General features: G+C 39.1%; 1 protein-coding gene across 1 annotated transcript in view; it reads right to left on the reverse strand.

The window, feature by feature from the left end:
• The window catches only part of hivep1 (HIVEP zinc finger 1), a 180141-nt gene that overhangs the window by 47210 nt on the left and 110085 nt on the right, over nt 1-22846 (reverse strand). Inside the window, exons 4-5 of the mRNA XM_060849889.1 lie at nt 11829-17938; nt 1692-1822 (exon numbers count right to left, since the gene is read on the reverse strand). Coding sequence (XP_060705872.1) covers nt 1692-1822; nt 11829-17938 — 6241 coding nt within the window. The remainder of the gene's footprint in view (nt 1-1691; nt 1823-11828; nt 17939-22846) is intronic.

Below are 22846 nucleotides of genomic sequence, written 5' to 3' on the forward strand. Positions count from 1 at the left end.
AGGGGAACTTACTGGCGATGGTGTCTGCACTCATTTGCTGCCTTTGTCCTTTCAAATGGAATGGGTCACAGGTTTAAAAGATACTACCAAAGGAGCCTCGATGAGTTGTTGTAAGCAGAAGCACTATGGTTCAAGATTTTCTTGAATTACCTGGGAGCCTATGGTTCTCTGCTGCTTTGCCCACGGTAGCACATTGGTGAATCAATCTGCACTCTTTTTTCCTGTTGTAGAAATTGTTGCGATTGTTTGAAATTTGACATTTGTGTGATTATTCTAATCAATGCAAGGCTAAAAGTTTCAACAACATGCCTCTTTTTTCACTAATTTTATCTCATTGCATTCTAGTTGCTTCCCATATTTTCTGATTCTGAATCTCAATTCTAACATTTTGCTAGTAATGACAAATCAGGTGAAACACATAAGCAACATTCTGCAACACAGTTATGTCAGCAGAGTGCTATCAACTAAAAGGAAATTCACAGACAAATAAGCAAATCCTAGAAGAATCCTCATGCTTTCGTCATATGCTCAATTTAGACAATAGCTAAAAACAGCCATTTAGTACTACACAATTTGAGCACTGCATAAAACAACAGTTGATTGAAGCTTTTCATATTCCACTTTTCAGGGCAATTCAGAAGAATGCCAATTTAAGGGGAAAACTAACAATTTGAACTAAGATGAGCGGAGAATGCTAATTGATTAGCAAGCAACCTCTGATTGGTGGAGGCATCGCCAAGGAAAATAAATCAGCTCACCAACTTTAACTGAAAATAGGTGACAGTCATTTGCCAGTTCATTTCTCAGGGCAATGATTTGACCAGTCAGAGTCAACCTGCCTGGTTTAAACTTTAAACAAAGCCTGGCAGTTAACAATCGATCACCAAAAACTGGTCTATTTTCTGTGGCAATGTCTGTCCTAATCACGGTCTACAAGCTGACATTTTCAGTATTCTCCTCTTGTACAGTAGAAATATTGGTTTTACCTTTAAATTGCTCTTCTTGTGAATTGTCCTAAAGAATGCAAGACAAAAAACTTTGGTAAAGTGAGTCTTTCTTCAACAGTACTCTCAAGTACAATTAAGAAAGAACCCGATAGCCTGACCATCATCTACAAAGCACATCTTAGTATATGCCTAGTTGAATGAACTCCAACGATACTCAACAAGCTTGATAACAATCAAGAAAAAGCAGCCCACTTGAGGGGCACTATATCTACAAATGCCCATTCCTCGCACCATTGACAATCAGTAGCAGCAATGCGTATCATCTTTGTGATGCACTATAGAAATTCACCAAGGCTTTTTCGACAGCACCTTTCAATCGTGTGACCACTGCCATCCAGAAGGATACATGGGAACACTGTCACCTGCAAATTACTTCCTCAGTCAATCAACATCCTGACTTGGAAATGTACCACTGTCCCTTCAGTGTTACTGCATCGATTTCTTGGAATTCCCTCCTTAACGGAATTGTGGGTATGCCTACACCAAGTGGACTGCAGCAGTTCAAGAAGGCAGCTTACCTCCATCCTCTCAAGGGCAAAAAGGAATGGACAAACAATGTAGGTTTAGCTAATGAAGCCCACATCCCATGAATGAATTGAAAAGTAAATGCAAGTTACTTTACCATTCTACAAATCCTTTTTAAACAAATTGGTTTAAAGAAAAAGGTTTTAAATATAAACTTGCCCCCCATCGAAGATCCTGATTCGCCTTGGTTCAATTGCAGCATGCTCTTTATCGGGATCACTAACTTCTTGATTTTCACACTTGTCCTTACTCTTAGGTTCACTGATTGCAGCTGTTTGATTGCTCAATGCCTATCCAAAACACACAAATAGTTTATGTAATAATAGCTCCGGAAGATAAGCGCATGCTCTAGATAAAAACAATAATATGAGTTTTAAACTGAATAATTACCAAATTACGGTTGATTTTTATATTAGGTCATGGCAAATGGAATTTAACCCTGAAGAGTGTGCGATGATGCATGTTGAGCTGATTAACAAGGCAAGGGAGCATACATTGAATAGTAGAATTTTAGGAAGTACATACGATCAGAGAGACCTTGGCGTGCATGCCCATAGATCCTTGAAGGTGTCAAGAGGTAGATAAATGGATAAGAAAAACTCCTCCTTTGTTAGTTGGGACACTGAATACAAGAGCAAGGAGCTCATGATGGCTGTATGTATAACATTAGTTAGGCCACAGCTTAAGTACTGTGTGCAGTTCTGGTTGCCATACTACAGAGAAGGTGTGATTGTACTCAGTGCATGAGAGATTGAACCAATATGTTGCATGGGCTGGAGTGATTCAGCTCTGAACAGTCTCAATAATCTGGGGTTATTTTCCCTGGAGCAAGGAAAGCTGAGGGAGGAATCTGAATGAAAAGTGTACAACATTCTAAGGGGTTTAGACCAGATAAATAGGTCAAAATATTTCCTCAGTACGGCAGTCAATAACCAGGGAGCACATTCTTAAGATACGGAGCAGGAGGTTTACAGGGAATTTGCAGGTAATCTTTTTCCATCCAGAGGGTCATGAGTATCTGGAATTCATTAGGCAAAAGTGCAGACTGCAGATACTGGAAACCAGAGTTTAGATCAGAGTGGTGCTGGAAAAGCACAGGTCAGGCAGCATCCGAGGAGCAGGAAAATCGACGTTTCGGGCAAAACCCTTCATCAGGGATACAAGCAGGAAGCCTCCAGGGTGGAGAGATAAATGAGGGGGTTTGGGGCTGAGGAGAAGGTAGCAAAGAGTACAACAGATGAATGGGGATGGGGATGGAGGTGATGGGTCAGAGGGGAGGGTGGAGCGGATAGGTGGGGAGGGAGATGGGCAGATAGGACAGGTCAAGAGGACAGAGCTGAGCTGGAAGGTTGGAACTGAGGTCAGGTGGGGGAATTCATTGAGTAATAGGGTGGTAAAGGCAGAAAGCATGAAAACAAAGAAATAGCTATATGAATGCTCGTAACAGTAGCATTACCAGCAAATGCTGGAAAATAGGATTAGAATAGATGGAGGTTTGATGACTTGCATGGACACAATGGTCAAAAGGGCCTTTCACTGTGCTGTAAAACTCTATGACTCTAAGTTCCTCCACATTTCACCTACAAGGTTAGATCAGTTGTCAGATGATGGTGACATCTGAGAAGTAAAGTTTCATTGTCAACTACTGATAACTTAATAATACGTTAGTGAACGCAAGCAGTTCGAGATAACAGGCTTTGCATAAAGCCATGCAGTTAGATATTCTCTCTCAGGGTTTTAGTTCATTTATTCTGCTTATGGGAATGGTGACAAGCCTCGAGCTAAACATTTAATTGCCACCAATTTTATAAAGATAAGTAGTTTAGTACATCTTCAATAACTTTATTGTAAACCTCTAAAGAACACAGCCAAAAGTAAATTCCAATTTTACTCTTCTTTTAAGGAAATGCTATTGAGGAAAAACTGCAATAAAAGTAAAACTAGGTAAGAAATTACGATAGGAGAAATATGCCTTTTTTGCAGTACCACGTTGTACTGAGCTTTAACTCAGCATAGCATGATACTTGCCTGGAATTTTATGGGGTGAGCAAAATGAAAATAGTAGCTGGAAGCTAACTTTCATATTAGGAAAACACGATTGAAGCAATCCATAATAGATTACTAAAAAGGAAAATAACCTCGACATAGATAATGTACTGGAAAAAGCAGTTTTTGTAGAACTAGCAGCCAAGGAAACTCAGCAGCTAAATTTCAGCCTCAGAGTTCACAAAATGACCACTGACAGACAAGCTCAAACGCAAACTCAAAATTGTCATTGGTGTGGAAAAACTGGCTATGCAGCAGCAAATTGATGGTATAAGGAAGCTATACACAGAAACTGTGCCAAAAAGGGAATATAAATGACTGTGTTTGAGGAAGAAACATGAACAATATAAAGCAAAGTACAGAAACCGAATATTCGGATAAAGATCTACTAGGTACAAAAAGGGCACAAAGAAAAGCCTAGACTCAATTCCAAAGAGGAGCTGTTATTAGACATACGGGTCATTTCTGGTGATACCAAGTGATGCTGGTCACTCTCTACCTGAATGGAAAACTGCTGAGAATGGAAATCGACAGCAGAGTGGCAGCTTCATTGATACCTGAAAGTATCAGAAGTAGCAGAATCACACCGCGCTGCAACCCTCAAAAATTATACTAAGAACATTCACAGGCAATGTAAATGTACAGTTATATGGTCAGTAAGATTTGTCCCCACAGGTTATCAAAGAAAATTTTCCAGCTTTATTGGGAAGAACATGGCTGGAGAAAATCAAATTCAGCATATCAGATTCTGAGACTGATCAAAAATTCTAAAGGAACATGCCATCATTTTCAGTGGGGAATCAGGGAAGCACGAAAAGATCTCTGCCAAACTGAAAAGCGAGAATGAGAATCAAGCAAAACGTTGCAAGGCTAAATCAGTGCCCATGTAATCAGATCAAAGATCAAGACAGAATTAGAAAGGCCGGTTAAGATGAGAATCCTTGATCCTCTGCAAGAGCAATTATGCCACATCTATTGTACCAGTAGTGAAGAATGATGGATCAGTATGAGCTGCAGTGATTTTAAGGTTGCTTTTAATCCGGGTATAGTAAGCTGAGCAGCATCCTTTGCATTTAGTTAATAACCTATTTGCTGGACTATCTGGAGATCAGCTTTTCAGTAAAATTAGTGAAGCCTATCTTCTGATGCTGAGTCACAGAAGTACCTGACAATTGTAACAAACTATTTAAATACAACAGACTTCTATTTGGAATCACATCTGCACCTGTATTATTCTAAAGTGTCATGGATCAAATTTTAAATGGATTGCAAGGAGTCTAGTGTTACCTCAATGACATTTTAGTCAAGGGAGAAACAAAGAAGCACAACACCATAATTTAGATGCTACACTACACAGACTTGAAAATCATGGCGTAAGAACAAGAAAAAGACAAATATGAATTATTTAAATATTCCATCAAATATTTAGGTCATGTCAGTGATGCTAAAGGACAATAGCACACAACTCACCTTCAAAAGTAAATCATAACTGAGGCACCAGCACCTCAAAATGTAAACCAACTACAACAATTTTTGGGCTTGCTGTGGTAGATTTGTCCCAAAACCTACAACCATTCCTAATCCATTGCATAGTTTATTATGCCAAAACAAGAACTGGAAATGAAAAGAGCCTTGACACAAGCCAAAAGAGATTTTATTAAAGTCAGAAGTCCTGACCCATTTTGACCCAAAGTTATCATTGCAACTAGTATGCATCACCACACCGAGTGGGAGCGGATGTTTGTCAGGTATCCTTAATGGTGAAGCAATATCAGTGGCTCTTGTATCAAAATTGTCAAAGAAAACAGAAATGAGTTATGCACAGAGAGAAATAAGCTTTAGGAATCATTTTTGGCATGAGATGATTCTACCAATACCGGTATGGCCAGGAACTTATGCTACTAAGATATCAGAACGCTGACCACAATTTTGGGACACAAAGAGATATCTTTTCTAGCAGTGAGCCTATGCAGATATGGGTCTAGTTGCTATTAGCTCACACTAGCACACTAGAAATGATCTTCTCCTAACAAAATTGATAGACATCGTAATTCATGGCAGGTTCACAGGAACAATCCTAGAACTAAAGTCCCATGGAAGCTGAAACTACCCGTGCAAGCAGGATGTCCTATGGGGAACTAGGATCATCATTCCACAACATTTAAGAAACTGTGTGCTAAATCAACTAAACAAAGGTTACTATGACATTCTCAGAATGAAGGTGATAACTAAAGCACAATTCAGAAATTGAGAATAAGGTTGAATATGTGCAGTGAGAGCAAGAGTTCGCTTACTACTTTCATTAGTGCCATGGGAATAGCCAGAAAGGCCATTGGCAAATAATGCATATTAACAGGACCTTTTGAAGACCAAATAGTTTTCATAATATGTCGTACATATTAAATGGCCTGAGGTTGCCATCAGGAAGATATGGTTGTCATCAGAGAAAACCACTGAAGGACTTGTGGAGATCTTTGCAAGGTTTAGTTGTCCAGAAGAATTTGTTAGTGACAGTGGTCGACAGTTCATACCACAAGAGTTTACGGGGTATCTAAAGCAGGATGCAACTCAACAAATACCATCAGCTCCTCATACCCAGCTACAAATGATGTAGCACAAAGGTTTGTTCAAACAATGAAACATTATTTAAATGTAACTTGAGAACAAGGATCACAATCCAAAAGACAGTCAGCTTTTGTAAACATATCAGAATACAATCCACGAAAGGACTCAAAGTTCTCAGACATTACTCATGGTAAAGAATCATTAGCTCACAGTATTTGAATGACTGAAACCACCAATGATTAAAGACATTGTTGATAGGAAACCACAGAATTAGGTTTTGCAATGAGAGAACAAGGTCAACTGCTGCATTTTCCAAAAAGGTCAAGAATTATTGATGAAGATTGGTGAGATATGGGTACAAGCCATCACTGTAGCACAGGGAGAAAGTGAGGACAGCAGATGCTAGAGATCAGAGCTGAAAAATGTGTTGCTGGAAAAGCGCAGCAGGTGAGGCAGCATCCAAGGAGCAGGAGATTTTTTTCTTGTAGAGGGAGGAAGAGAGATTCATTCCTGAAGAAGGGCTTATGCTTGAAACGTCGATTCTCCTGCTCCTTGGATGCTGCCTGAACTGCTGCGCTTTTCCAGCAACACATTTTTCATTACTGGAGCACAGACTGGACCAGTATCCTACACCGTACAGATGAGAGATGATGTAGCATGGAGGAGAAATTACACAGATCAACTACAGACAACCAGAATGAATATGCCAGGGACAGCATTAATTAATTGAAGATCCACAAATAATTTTGCCAAACAGAAACCTGATATACCTGAAGACAGATTAGCAACTGGAGCATTTGAGGGAGATAGTATCTTAAAGTGGAGAAGGTTACTACATTGTGCAAGCCTCCAAATATTTAGTCATCTCAGGAAAAGTCAACGACAGATGACATTTATAGAAAACCAGAGGTTAAAGCCAACAAGGAAAATAAACAGGCACTTGAGGTCCACTGACAGCCACATAGGAATCAACATTCTCTGGAGTGTCTTACCTACAGACTATTGTAAATATGATTGAAAATGTTCACAATATTTACTTCGCAGGAACCTCTGATTTAAGACAGAAAGGAGGCTGTTTCTTTATATAGTGAACTATCGCTTTTGGAATTCATGATTTAGAGATGCCTGTGTTGCACTGGGATGTACAAAGTTAAAAATCACACAACATCAGGTTATAGTCCAACAGGTCTATTTGGAAGCACTAGCTTTCAGAATGCTGCATCTTCATCAGATGGTTGTGGAGTATAAGATTATAAGATACAGAATTTATAGCAAGAGTTTACAGCATGTGAATGAAATTATATATTGAAAAAGACCTGGATTGCTTGTTAAGGCTCTCTTCTTTTAGAATGAACATGTTGGTTTCAGTTCTTTCATATGTAAATAGCAGAACTTTTTAAAAGTAAGATTCTCAAGTGAACTTTAACAATTGGTGTCATGTCAGCCCACATAATGCATTGAAAGTGAGTTGCCTGTGTGAGATTGTCTGTGCTCCAATGTTCAGATTGATTCTAATCTAAAAAATGGATTTACAGAATCTTACATGGATTCATGTAATTTTTGAGCAAAATAAAATGTAATGCTACAAGTACAAATTTGGAAGCAAATGTTTCCAAATAAACCTGTTGGACTATAACCTGGTGTTGTGTGATGTTTAATTTTGTACACTTTTGAATTGTTCATGTGATGATGACATCATCAGCTGTTTTGGGCAGACAAGCAGCTCACTCTAACCTTGCCGCCTGTAGAATAGACACCACGATAATAAAGTCCTTGCTGTTTAATGCTTCGGCTTCCTCGTCCATCTTGCAACTTAACACCATCAAAAGATAAAAACTGTGGCTAAGACCTAATTTCTTGAATTCCAGACTCAAACCTGGGGGTTCTAATATTTATCGTGCCTTTTAAGAGAGAGGGCTGGTTGGGTTGCAAGCCCACAACCATTACTTTTGGCCTAGATGGCTCCATTGCAGAGATGGGAGATATTCAATTTCCATAGGATCCCTACAATGTAGAAACAGGCCTTTTGGCCCAACAAGTCCACCGTGACCGTCTGAAGAGTAACCCACCCATACCTATTCCCCTACCCTATTACTCTACATTTACCCCTGACTAATACACCTAACCTACACTTCCCTGAATGCTATGGACAATTTAGCATTGTCAATTCACCTAACCTGCACATCTTTGGATTGTGGAAGGAAACCGGAGCACCCGGAGGAAATCCACGCAGACACCGGGAGAATGTGCAAACTCCACACAGTCACCTGAGGCCTGAATCGAACTCAGGTCCCTGGCGCTGTGCTAACCACTGAGCCACCATGCCACCCTAAAGTGCCCATGGACAGTGGGTATCCTTTCAAAGTCATGTGGTATAGCTCTAAAAGCTTTCCCAACACAGTGGTTAAACTGACTGGGTTTACCCTGACACTCTTCATTAAGCAGATATAAACATCAGCAAATTTGGTACCATCCTACATCTAAGGAGGATTCAAAGTTTATGGTTAGTACCTCTACAACTTCCAGCCTTATGTCCCTTAGCATTCTTGGAGATATGATGAGATGGTCTTGATGATTTATCAGATTTTAAGTATAGACTGCCTTCCTAATTGTGCCTCTTCATTAATTTTAGCTTATCTAGATTATAATCTTTATAGTGTGGAAATACACCATTTGGCCCAACAAGTCCATGCCCAGAAAATAGCTCTCTTAAAAGTGCCTTTATCTATCAACGACCTGTGAAACAGAAACTTTAAGTAGAAGAAAAGAAGACAGAGGAAGATACAAAGAGAAGATTCAACAGCTGCCTGGTTTTGAAATTTGAATTTTTTGGTAAATCTTAATCAGTTGGGGGGGATGGGGGGGTGGTTATCGGACCAGTATTATAGAAGAGAAAGTGAACAATAGATTAGAGAAAGGAGTTGTAAATAACTGTTAATTAGTCTCCGTTAGACTTATGAAAAGAAATAAAAGTTGTTAATTTTTACTTTAAATAGTGACCTTTGGGATAGCTCTTGGCCTCTTGAATTTTAACAGATTACTACAGGGGTTAAATCTTTTCTGTGTTGCTGGTTTAAATTAGCAGGAGGGGTTTACTCAGTATTGTAACATTATTTGTATACCACTGGAAAGCTTTTGGATTTGTTTATATATGTTAGCAAATTGTCTCTTTTCATACATTATCTGCGTCTCTCTTATTTCTTCTTTGATTTCCTGACTGGACTTTCTCTATACAGCTTGGTTCTCAGTTGCATTATTGGTTCTCTCTCCGATTGCTCTGCTGTTTTTTTCAAGATACTCTTGGAATGTTTCTTGTTCTTTGTCCATTTCATGACTAACTACAGTCTTAAGACACAATGATCACCATTCCTTGACACTTGATCCACATGTGGCATTCCAGCAAGGTTTCTTCCCTGCTGAGCCAGAAAATTCTCAACACAGTTCAAATACTTTTAAGCTTTATCTGTATTATTTCAATACAGATTTTGATATGACAATTTACCCAATTTTTTCCTATTTATTAGTTTTTGCACTCGTAATTTTCCTGAAAATATGCTCTTCTATATCACTCTAATTGGTCTATAGAATAAATCCAGTATTATAATAGTCCTTCTATTATTTCTTACTTTAACTAAATACATACTGACCTTAATCCTTCCAAGATCCCCTCTCCCCCCAGTGGTGTGGTATTCTCCTTCATCAATTCTACCACATCACCTCTTTGTTTCCTTCCTTATCTTTTCTTACCACTTCGTATCCAAGATTATGTAGCACCTAATCTTGTCCATTATTAGCCAGGTCTATTAGCACTACAACTTCATATTCCATGCAACTACCAGTATCTGCAACTACCAAACTTATTAACCACACTTGAACATGGAACCTGTTCCATGTTCAAATTCAGGATATTTCTCATGTCTCAAACAAACATTTGTGGAGGAAGTGTAATGAGATGGAGGACCCTGATCTCTGGTTTTTGAGGTTTGAATCATAACTGGAGCCACTGAGATATCTCTAAAAGGTTATGTGGACTGCATGCTTCTAGAAGTTGACACAAAAACACTTTAAGCTATGAAAACAAATGGGGAATTACCAAGCAAACAAAGAAGACTAGTCCGTTAAGTGCTGAGTGATTTCAGACTGAAATACCCCTTTTCCTACAATCAGCACTCAGTTCTGAATACTGAAGAGACTGATAGTTTTTCTCAGGTGTGCAGTGAGAGTAAAGTTCATAGGTCTATGGCTCAGGAGTAAGGGTGACAGGCAAAGATTAGAAAGGCAAGAATGATACAGTGTTCTACATTTAGGGGAGCAGCAGCATTTCAAAGGCTTCAACTTGATTCCAGAATGGTATGACACTGCCTTGGAACCAGGGTCAAGAATGGCATTCAACAGTTGTAAAAACTAAGGGTGGAAGAATGCAAAGCTAGAAGTCATGGTCCAAATCAGTATATGGAGAATATTTTGCTGCTTTTACTTGTAGAAATTTTGGGTTAAACATTTTTCAAAATTATTTTAAAAAAATACAAGGCAAAAAATTCAAAACTTCAATAAAGTAAATTTTTTGTTCCTTCTTTATATGAAAAATGAGTTTTCACAATCTGTTCTGATTGAAGTCCTTCTAGCTTTTGTGTTGTCTTCTCTAAGCCTTGCTAAGTATATAAAGGCAAGGACCAACCTTTCTTTTAAACTCAGGTTTGATTCCTGTCTCATTGGTAGCTCAATTCTAGACACATGAACATATAATTTGGGTTAACACTTCAATGCAGCATTGAAAGATTGCTGGTCTGTGGGAGATGCTGTCTCTCAGATTTACTGAGGATACCTCCAACTAGAAAAGTTAATAATCTCATGATACTGTCTGAAGAAGAGTAGAGGAGTTCTCCTGGTTGATTAATATTATCCTTCATTCAAAAACAGAAAGAATATATAGTCATTTATCTCACGGAATTTATGGCTCCCTGTGTGTAAATTGGCTGCAATGTTTTCCCATGTTATTACTATGATGACACCAAAATTTCTTCGTTGTCTGTTATTAATATGGCATGTCTCAATGTCAGAAATAGCAAAATATAAATGCAGTTTTTAAAAGAGTAATGGATAAAAATAAATACAAAATCCTTAAGGTATAATTTTTGCTCTTCACTGGAGATGATGCTATTACTAGTGAAATATAATATTTGAAAAAATAGTAACAATTCAGAATATGTTTATTTGAAAAGGCAAATTTGAATTCAGTCTCTAAGTTTGTCACCCCAGTGTTTATTTTCTACATAGCTTAAACACTTCTCTGGCTATTAAACAACATATTGTTTGAAACACCAAGCGCTGGACAACAGGAGATCAAATAGCACAAAAATAACTTCACATTTTCTGTTTATTGTGCCTGGTTGTTATTGTTGTATCTAGTGGAAATACCACCTGATGAAGGAGTAGCGCTCCAAAAACTACTGCTTCTAAATTGGACTATAACCTGGTGGCTGTGTGACTTTTAACCTAGTGAGAATAAAGTGCAATGATAACACCTGCTTTTATTATTTTAATGCATCCATGAAATTCTGTCTATGCCGATGATGATTAATCTTGGCCAGCCTTATTTTGGCCTTTAAAGAAAATAGATTTTTTTTTCTCCACACCTGTTCGCAGGGCCACAAACGATCCAACATGCTATCAAAATAGTCATACCTTAGATTTAGCAGCTTTCCACTTGCTTGAAGGTACCAATATGCCAGAATGATGTAGGGTAGCTTTCGCTTCAGTGAATATCACCTTCTTATTCTTTTGCATTGAGTTGAGAAGACCAAGTACAACTTTTGTTGGTAAACCTAGTGGATTGAGACTGTTAGAGCTTACAGGCCATGTAGCATACGCAGAGTTTTTTTTGTCCATTTGCTGCATGTGTAGAGGTTTACACTTCATCAAGTAACACCAACTGAAACTTGTTGAAGTTTTCATAGACGGAAGTGATGCATGCTGTATATCTCGTGTGCTTGTAACTAGCAAGGAAGCTTCCACTTTTATTCGGCCCTCATTGTTAATTGGCTGCATCTCATCATTACCCAATGGGGATTTACTATCCTGTCTGTCAGAGGCTGATTTCAACAGCATGGTATGCACTTGAGGAGAACTACAGCATACCGATATGGGGGACTTTCGAATAACAGTACTTGCAGTGAAATGAGAATAATTTGAACTTTCAGGTTCCAAAACATCTCTTGCAACTATTGAGTCATTACCCTGGTAAGATAGTGACAGCTCTCGAGAGGAAGGTTTGGGGAAGCTGCTGAGTTCTAAAGTTTGAGGACTGTTTTCTAGAGTACCTTCTTGCTCAGCAGGCAATGAATTTTCAATTTCATCGGTTGTGCAAAACTGCCTTGTTAACGTGGGCTTCTTAAGCTTATTAGGTTCGAAAGATTTCATACTATGTAACCATCCTGGTGTTACATTATCACTACTGGTAGATCCATTTTCATCTTTAACTCGTTTCTGATGATTTTCCATTGCAATATCTAAACTGTTTGCTGGAGACAGCATGCGTTTACTGGTTCCTGTAGTTTCCTGTGAAAGTAAACCATCTGATGGTGTTTTCAATCCACTGAGTACAAGTGAACTTTTGCTTTCATCATGGGAGATGCAATATTTAGAAGTGGTAGGCATCTTTATTTTAGAATTTATTTCAAACTGTTGGCCTTCCAGATAATCCTTTGATCCTGAAGGCATCTCCTTATCTGTGGCAACATTTACTGAATCAAGATTACAAATCACCACCGTTGGATTGTTTGTTTGGTCTTGTGTGACCAAAATCTGTGGTAATGTTGTAAGAGCAGTAGTGTTATAAACAGATTTTTTACTGTGAATTCCAATAGGCATGACCAGGGAAGCTAGAGTAGCTGACCTGCTAGAAAGGGCAGGTTGGACTGGAGGGAGTAAGTATAAGTTTGAGATGATCTCCAATGACTGAGATGAAGTTAGCACACTTGATCCGAATGTATCAGGAATTGGGAGTGGAATAACTGGCAGCTGGGATGTAACAGGAGGAAGTAAATATGGCTGACTGGGTTGCTTCTGAACAAACTGAAGCTGATATTTAGGAGCAAATATATTATCTGGAGCTGCAGAAGGAAGAGATATAACTGGACACAATTTCTGTTGGGCTATGTGAGCTGTTACCATTTTTTCTGGCAGTTTTAGGTTTCCTTGTATCGATGCCCGGACTGAAGATGAGTTAACATGAATTTGATTATTTACATTTGCATCTTGTATTGAAGATTGTAGATCATGCTGGACAATGTGTCGAATTTGTGCCATACAAGACAACTGATGTGGTGGTGTTAAAAGTGATATAGGAGATGATCGGTGTGATATAGAGCTTTTGAGTTGTGGCAAGGCAGCTACCTGCAGAGTTACATTTTGTTTGAATAAATTTGAAGGCAAAACTGAAGGTTGAGAAATATCTGGGCCAATACTCAAAGACATTTGCCGTAAAAGAGGGCCTCTTCTTCTTTCAATAAGTGAGACAGAGCTAGAACCTATAATTCCAGGAGCCATGGTTGAAATCATTTCCATAGGAACTTCAGGTGATGAAGATCTCGATTTGGATATGATAGTATAATCAAATGATTTACTACGAATTCCTGAATTAGCCTCTATAGATGGAGGCAAGCAAGTACTCTGTTCAGATGCAACACGTCTCATTCCTCTGTAATGTAGATTGGGAAGACCAAGTGTGTTTGAGCAATTTACTAGTGACAGCTCAGATACTTTACTTATTGCTTCCACCTTTGAAGGACTCTCAGTCTTGGGGATATCCTCCTTATCAAAAGAAGTTGAGAAACTGGAATAAGACAAACTACTGTCCCGACTAAAGCTTCTTGACAGTGTTGAGTCAAAACTGGATTCACCAGACGAGTGTTCCGTCTCAGCCAAGCGGATTCTTTTCTTCTTTGGTGGGAGTTTCTCTGTTGGTAGCTTTGAAAGTGTCTCACTGCGTTGAGGCCAATGAAATGCTTCTGTTACTACTTCCTGTTCATTTCCTTGCAATTCCTGTTCCTGGTCTGGTTCTTCTGTGACCAAAATCTCAGGAACCTGGATGTTATGCTGACGCACCAGTCTTAAATGCTGTAAAGAAGTGTAATCAACATTTGTGGGTCTTGTAGTTTCAAATTTCACTGTGCTCAATATCTCACAAGTATTAGATTTCTGTTGGATATCTGTGGATTTGCAACGAGCGTGTTCTTTAGTACTCCCAAACACAGAAGGCTGCATGATTTCATTGAGGGTTTCATTTTCTTGCACAGGAGAAATTCTGTCAATAGATTCTGATTGCTCAAAAGAATTGGGCCTACTCAAAGAATTGGTGTGTTGAATTACAGACACTCCACTGTTGGCCCTATTCAACTCTCCTTTGTCTTGCAATGGAGAATGAAATGGGTTGGTTTGAATTTTCTTACTAAAAGACACAGATGTCTCCAAGGAAGGTTCCATATTGCCTGCCCCTAAATGTTCTCCTTTTAAATTCTTTACATTGACATCTGTCTGTGTGGTATCACCACCTTTATTGCTCCTGTAGGACACAGCAGAGACAGCACTTATCTTCTGATCTGCTGCAAATTGCTTATTTACAGTTTTTGTCACAGTATTATCAGTGGTCAACATTTCATCCTCATCACCAATACTTTTAATTTTCCTCCTTTTCCTCACCTTGGGTGGTTGCTGCAGCACACCTGTTGTTCTGACTACCCTGTAATGTAACAACTGTGGTGCTTTGCTACCCGATACTGCTTCCTGTTCTGCCTCTTTGCTGATCGCTGGTTTAAGTTTTGGCCCATGGAGTTCTGAACAGTAGAATTTCCTGTGATTTTCAAAGTTCTCCAGCTTTCTGTATCTGTTTCTGCAAGTTTCACATTCATACATTGACCCCCGTCCTTGTGATTTTTTCACTTTTTCCTGCATTCGCAACTCATGCTCAAATGACTTACTTCTTGGCATCAAGACCCCTGTCTTATTATTTCTATGACAACCCTCATCCATGGACCGTGTGGAAGCAAAGCTCTGTCCTTCACTACCTGGCGAATCCTCAACTGCAGTCTGTCTGACAAGGGTTCGTGGATGGGCAAGTTCTAGAGGTGTAAGTGGTCCAGAAACAAAAACATCATCACTAAATGAAGCACCAATTTTATCATCAAATGACTGGCACTCTCGAAGTGGGTGCGTTACAGAGACTGTACTTGTGGGTACAGCAGAGTATGCTGGAGTAGCTGGCATCGAATTACTTCTAGTGATTGGTAAACAATCAAGAGATGGAAATGGAGGAGGAACAGACAGAAGAAACACTTGTTTTGACTTATCAGTAGGTGTAAAGGGAGATTTGGGTATATCAGAACTAGAACTTGTTCTCCTTCCAGAATGAAGTGGCCGTAGATCAAATTGGAATGAATCTTTAAATGTATATGGTTTTGGAGAGTCTATGCTACCTCTCCTTGAAAGAGATGTTCTTCTGGGTTTCACACTATCCAGCTGTTTATTATCCACTACTGCTTCATTATCTGATATCAATTTGGAAATGCGTTCTTCCAGAGTTTTTGTTGCTATCGGAGTACGAACAGGAGCTTCCAATTTTGATGGTTTTTCAATTGAGCTCATCTGTAAAACCGTGGCCATAATTTGGTTGCTATGACGTGGACAAGGTAAACTGCACTTGCTGGAATCAACTTCGGTTGTGGACATTGACTTAATGTAAGGACTCAATGGACTCAATTGTTGGTCTGCACTCTCTGAACGAGAAAAATACCCAGAGTCTGTGCTCCCTAGACTTCGTGGGCTTAAATGATACTTTCCTTGCTGCTGACAAAACTCAGTGGCTTGCTGTCTTTGAAGCTGTGCATGTGTTGTTACTGACTGATACTTTTCTTCCTTCTGTGGGCTCATCTCTACTTGCTGCTTGTGCTCATTGTCTTGCTTCTTCAGTGGAGACATCCAAGCTAGGGTTGACTTCACTTTAGGAGTCTGTGGATTTAATTGTTGCTTTGCAGTGGATAGTTCTGGAACTGTATCTATCAGCTTTGGACTATCAGCCCTTAATGGAGAAATATTCACAGGGTTGACTACAACTTTGGGTAAAGCAGCTGCAACGTTTGACTCAGAGGACTTATGTAGGGCTGCACTTTCAGAAGTGCTGTAATCAATGGTTTTATTAATCAGTTTGTCAGGTGACTTGAGACTTCTAGGAAATGTTGATGTTTCTGAGTAGGACTCATTGGCAGTTATTTGAGCAGCTTCCAGTTCAAAGTGCTGTTGCTCAAAAGACTTTTCTTCAGATGTGGATTCAGCCTCACTTTCACCACTTTCCTCTATATCTGAATGATTACTAAGTGCTCGGTCAGATTCCTGTGACACGGATGCACTCCCTGATCTCAAAACAAGGCCAAGTTTGATGGCATGTGCATGAGACTTCTTGTGCTTATATAAATTACTTTTAGTCTTAAACGAAAACCCACATGTAACACAAGGGTAGGGGCGTTCACCGGTATGTGATCGAATGTGTTTTTGGAGAACACTAGGTTTTGCACAAGCTCGGTTACAATACTCACAAATATATTTTCCTTGCTTTTTAGGCTTCTGGTCCTTAACTAAAATATCAGATACTTGATCTGTCGCAGAATTCACAACTGGCGTTACATGGAGCTGTTTATAACCAGATCCAACTTGAACACAATTAGACAAGTTAGTTGCCATTGATTGATTTGAATGAACTGCAAGCTGATTTTGATGCGGCCCACATGATATGACAGAGTTCTGAGAATGACCTAAAGAAGTCAGGGTTAAGTTGTATGTTGGCTGAAAATGGTGCTTTATTTGGTTCTGCTGGTGTGTTGGTAATCCATTAAACCTCTGAGATAAGGCATGATGTTTATTTTGTTGTACAGCTTGCGAAACAAGTCGAGGTTGCAGGTAATTTAGAGGAGATGTGGTCTGATCATCTGGTTGCACTTTTGTTCCTGATTTGGGCACAATTTGATTAAAATTTGAATAGTACTGTGGGGCTATAGTAAATTCAGATTTACATACTGAAGTTTGATTTAGGGTGTGTGCAGTAACTGTTGATATGCCACTTGACTCTTGCACCGGTGTTCCAACAGCAATGCCTGTTTGTCTTGATTCAGGTTCGGCTATACAAAAATTTACTTTTGAAAGGGTTTTTAATTCAGGCTCCATAGCCTTCAATAAAACATCAAAAGCAGTATTTTCATAAGAAAAACTTCCATTTGTACTGCACGATTTATTCTCGGTTTTAAGGAACCAATGTTCTTGTAGTAAAGAAAGATGTTGAATCTGATGCTGTGTATGCTTGTTGGATAGAGAAGATTTCTCAGACACTAGTAATTTTAATGTAGCATCAGTTTCTAATTGTTGAGCTCCCAAATTTGGAGATTTGTTGCAAGGTTCCGCTGAGTGCTCCGCTGGCAGAATTGCTCTTTGTGTTGACCTGTCACTTTGGGCCTCTGTCGCCTCATAAATAAGTTTTAGGTCTTGTGAACATTTTTGTCCAATTTCTCTTTCTTTATCAAGTCCTCCATTTTGTACAACCAAGTCTTCTTTTTCTAATAGCGTAGAAGTAGTCGCAACACCATCAACAGAAAAGGCTTCCTCCACATTTTGTTGATCATTGCAAAACTTTAATGAAGTTTTGACAGGTGATTTAGGGATTTTCTTTGTCACGTTTTCAGCCACCACTTTCTTCCGTTTTACACCTTTTACTGTGTTTAGTTTGCCCTTTTGTTGAGGGTCATGGGATTCTGTTAAAAGAAAATTAAGAAATCATATTTTTTACCTTCTACTTTCTTTAATAGCATTAAAGTAACATAGAGAATGATAGTTAAATGATTAATGGTGTACCAAAAAAAGCACTTGCTTGTGAAACATTGGGGAGCAATTTATTTGAAAAGTGTGCAGATCGGAATAAGTCTACACTGTGCATTTAACTCTCATTATCTTTACAAGTTTCTCTGCAGTTATCTTCATGATTCAGAAACAAAACTTCATTTTATACTACTTCATATTATTTTCACGCATTAGATTAAAGATTACTGAGTCAATCTTATGAAACTGCATTCCTGTCGGAAGTGTATACCAGGATTTTACAGGTGCTCTTCACTTAGCATTTGTTTAATTGTTAATAGCTGTAAAACTCACAACTATGCCTATGATTTCCCAATTCCTGATTTTGCTGGATGTGATTTTTGTTAAAATTAACTCTTGTACCCTGAGTCAAAAGATCAATTAATGAAAGCTTAAGCTTTGCAGAATCTAGAATTAAAATAGTTAATTTGCCACATAATTTTTTTTATTCAAAAACTTGAGATGCGGGTGTTATGGCTTCCACCAACATTTATTGCCCAGCTCTAAATAGCAATTAAGAGTCAACCACATTGCTGATGGAGTCACGTGTAGGGCAGACCAGGTAAAGATGGCAGATCTCCTTCGCTAAAGGACACCAGTGAACTAGATAGGATTTTACAACACTCGATCACCATTAGGGTACCTTATAATTCTAGATGACTTCTGAATTCAAATTTCACTATTGCTATTGCTAGGATTTGAACCCATGACTCCAAAATTACTATTCTAGAGACATTTACCATTTTATTGTTGACTCTGTTGTTTGAAAACCCAAATTCTCATCTCGAATGAAATAATATAGCCGCAGGCTGAACAATAGTTGGAAAAAATGCACCCAGTATAGCAAGAGCACTGAATGTAATGTGTGTCAGGGACTTGTGCCCATTACGAAGAGTGGCTCTCACTACTATTGACTGAGCCAGCCAAATCCGGAAGGACTAGCTATTAATATCTGGCTGATATCAACAGAACCAACAAGAGGGAAAATCATACTTGACCTAGTCCTCACCAATTTGCATGTCATAGATGTAGCTGACATGGACAGTATTGCTGGAATTGATGACCATAAAGCCAATGTTGTGATGAAGCCTCGCCTTTTCAATTAGATCACCCACTGTGTGGCAACACCACTGTATTATATGCAATAGGTTCTGAAAATATCTAGCAGCTCAACTAGGTCATGTATGAGGCAATGTGGGCCAGCAGCAGTACAGTATTTAATCCCAATTTGGCATCTAATGGTCTCATACATCTCCCAACCTACCACAAGCAACAAGACAAGCCCAATAAGAAGTGTTGGAGGACATACAAGGAAATGCTCCAGGCATACCTTTAAATAAGGTGCCAATCCAGTGAAACTACAACACATTCATACAACGATGTGAAAGTTAACCAGCACACGCAAGCCTACAATCAACAGAATAGATCATGCAGTTTGTGAATAGTGATGAGACAAAAATACTAATGGAAGGAAGTTCCACAAATATCCCCATCATCTTTGAAGGTAAAAGCCATCATGCCAGTATAAAAGAGAAGGGACTGAAGCATTTGAAACTATCTTCAACCAAAAGTACCTTTTCAGCCTAATAAGCAGGTTGGACAGTTTTGCAGAACAGAAAGTCCTAGGGGTTCAGTACACAATTCTTTGAAGTTTGCATTACGTATAGATAAGGTGGTTAAGGAGGCATTTAGCATGTTTGCCTTCATTGCTCAGACCAGATAGATTGGTGACTTGGACACAGAAATGGCATATGGAGTTTAATCCAGACAAATGCGAGGTTCTGCATTTTGGAGGATCACATTTAGATGTGAATTATATGGTAAATGGCAGAACTTTTAAGAACATTAACATACACAAAGATCTGAGTGTGCAGGCCCACAATTCCCCAAAAGTGGCAACATAGGTGGCCAAGGTGATTAAGGAGGCATATGGAATGCTTGCCTTCATCAGCTAAGGTACGTTGGCAAACTATGTTGCAGTTATATAAATCTTTCTTAGGCCGCATTTGGAATATTGTGTGCACTTTTGGTTGCCACAATACCAGAGAACATGGAAAACAGTTCAGAGAAGGTTCAGCAGGATGTTCCCTGGTCTCAAGGGCACTGGCTATGAGGAAAGTTTAAAAAGATGAGGATTGTTTTCACTGGAAAGACAGCAGCTGAGAGGAAACCTAATAATTGTCTACAAAATTATGAGAGGTATAGATAGGGTGCATAGTCAGAGGCTTTTTCCCCAGAGTTGAAGTTTCAATTACAAGGGGGTGCAGGTTCAAGGTGAGAGGGGGGAAGTTTAAGGGAGATGTACAAGGGAAACTTTTCATGCAGAGTGGTAAGAGCCTGGAAAGCACTGCCAGAAGAGGTGGTGAAAGCATGTATATAGGCGACATTTAAGAGGCATTTGGATAGTTACATGAATAGAGAAGAAATAGAGGGATATGGACCAAATAAGGGCAGAAGCTAATTACTGTTTCTCAGTTTAGCGAGGGCATGATGATCGGCACAGGCTTGGAGGGCCAAAGGGTCTATTCCTGTGCTGTATTTCTCTTTTGTCCTTTGAATAAAGTAGTTGGGATGTTATGTTGAGGTTGTACAGAAATGTTGGCGAGGCATCTTCTGGAATACTGCGAACAGTACTGGTCACCCTCTTATAGGAGGGATTTATTAAGGTGGAGGGAGTTCAGAAGAGATTTACTAGCAGGTTGCTGGGAATGGAGGGATTGAGATAAAAGGAGAGGCTGGATAGGCTGGGACTTTATTCACTGGAGTGTAGGAGGTTGAGAGGTGACCTTTAGGAGTTTTATAAAATAATGAAGGGTACAGATAAAGTGAATGATAAATGTCTTTCCCCTAGGGTGGGGGATTTGAAGACTTGGGACCATGTTTTTAAGATAAGAGGAGGAAGATTTAAAAAAGACTTGAGAGGCATTTTTTTTTTCAAAACAGAGTGACTCCTGCATGGAATGAACTCCCAGAGGAAGCAGTGGATGTGGTTACAGTTGAAATGTTTTAAGGACATTCAGAAAAGTACATGAATAGGAAATGTTTTCAGGGATATAGGCCAAGAGCAGGTAGGTGGGACTAAGTTAGTTTGGGATTCTGGTTGGCACAGACTGATTTGACCGAAAGGTCTGTTTCTGTGTTGTATGACTCTAATCATTGGTGTCTTTACCAATCTGATTCACCACACAATACCAAGTACGAACTCAAAGTATTAGATATATCAAAGACAATGGTCTTAGCAATATCTTAACTGTAGTTAAGTGCAGATTTCAAAGGCTTAATGATTTAATTTAGTACTCCAGAACTAACCACACCCTTACCCAAGCTGTTCCAGTAAAACTACTGGCATCCTCCAGATGATGGAAAATTGCTCAAGTAATATCCCATCCTCACAAATGAGAGCAAATCTAAATACCACCCTTCAGTATACTCTCAACCATCAGCAAAGTAATGGAAAGTATCATCAACAGTGCTATCAGATTGGACTTGCTTAGCTTACCAATGCTCAGTTTGGGTTTTACCAGGGTCACTGTATTTCAGACCTAATTACAACCTTGGTCTGAATAATGATAAATGGTTGTGATGTGAGAGTGACTGCCTTTGACGCAAGGCATCAAGGAACCCTAGCAAAACTGAAGTCAATTATTTGGAGCAATATTCAGCATAAAGTGAAGTCATTGTGGGACATCAATCATCTACTCCAGGGCATCACTGCAAGAGTTCCTCATGGTAGTCCCTGAGATTTTATCACCTTCAGTTGCTTCCCTCTGATATAACATTAGAAATGGGGATATTTGCTGATGAATGCAGAGTGCTCAGTATCATTTGCAATTCTTTGGACTCTCAAACAGTTCAAACCTGTGAGCAGGAAGACCTAAAAAAAATACTTGGTGTTTGTGGGGTGTGTAACACCTGCTACTTATCAGTCCAAACCCAAGCCATTATGATCTCCAATGAGTCAGAATTGAACCATCATTTCCTGACATTCAATGGTATTGCCATTTCTGAATTCCTCGGCAGCTACACTTAAACATTAATATTAAGCCCAAACATAATTGGATCGGATACAGAAATACTAGCCATAAGAGCAAGGCTAAAGTGCGGGAATTCTGCAGCAATTCATTGCCATTCCTCGAAGCATGTCCACTATCCACAAGGCACAAGTCAGGACTGTAATGGAATACATGCCATGGACATGGGTGAGAACAATTCCAAAAATACAGAAAATGAACACAATAAATAAAGTAGACTGCTTGATTAGCAGCTCCATCCACTATTCATGCCTGTTAGCAAACATGTATTCTATGTACAAAATGGACTGCAGCATCTTGCCAAGATTGCAGGTTCCAATTCTTCAACTTGCACTACCATGAAGGACAAAGTCAGCAAATGCATGAAGCCATAATGACTCACACATTTCCCTTCAAGTTACATACCATCTTGATTTGCATTTGCTACTTTTCCTTCACAATTACTGGGTTAAATTCTTGGTGTTCTCTCCAGTATTGTTAAGTGTATACACAGACTGAACACAATAGTGGTTCACCACTTCATCCTCAAGAAAAATTAGAAAACAACAATGAAATGTCACACACACACACACACACATATGGGGTGAATTTGCATTTGCAAATAGATTCTATTTTGTTCAAAAAGCACACAATCTGTAGGCAGTCAGTACATGTGACATTTTATAAATACCTACTTTGGAAATAGAAACAGTCTGACTCAAGGTTGGGATACAGACAGGTTCTAAACTCACACCTTTAATGCATTGTCTGAGCTGAGATGTCACTTTTTTTTTA

This window comes from Hemiscyllium ocellatum, chromosome 34 (genome assembly GCF_020745735.1).
Source record: "Hemiscyllium ocellatum isolate sHemOce1 chromosome 34, sHemOce1.pat.X.cur, whole genome shotgun sequence".
NCBI lineage: Eukaryota > Metazoa > Chordata > Chondrichthyes > Orectolobiformes > Hemiscylliidae > Hemiscyllium > Hemiscyllium ocellatum.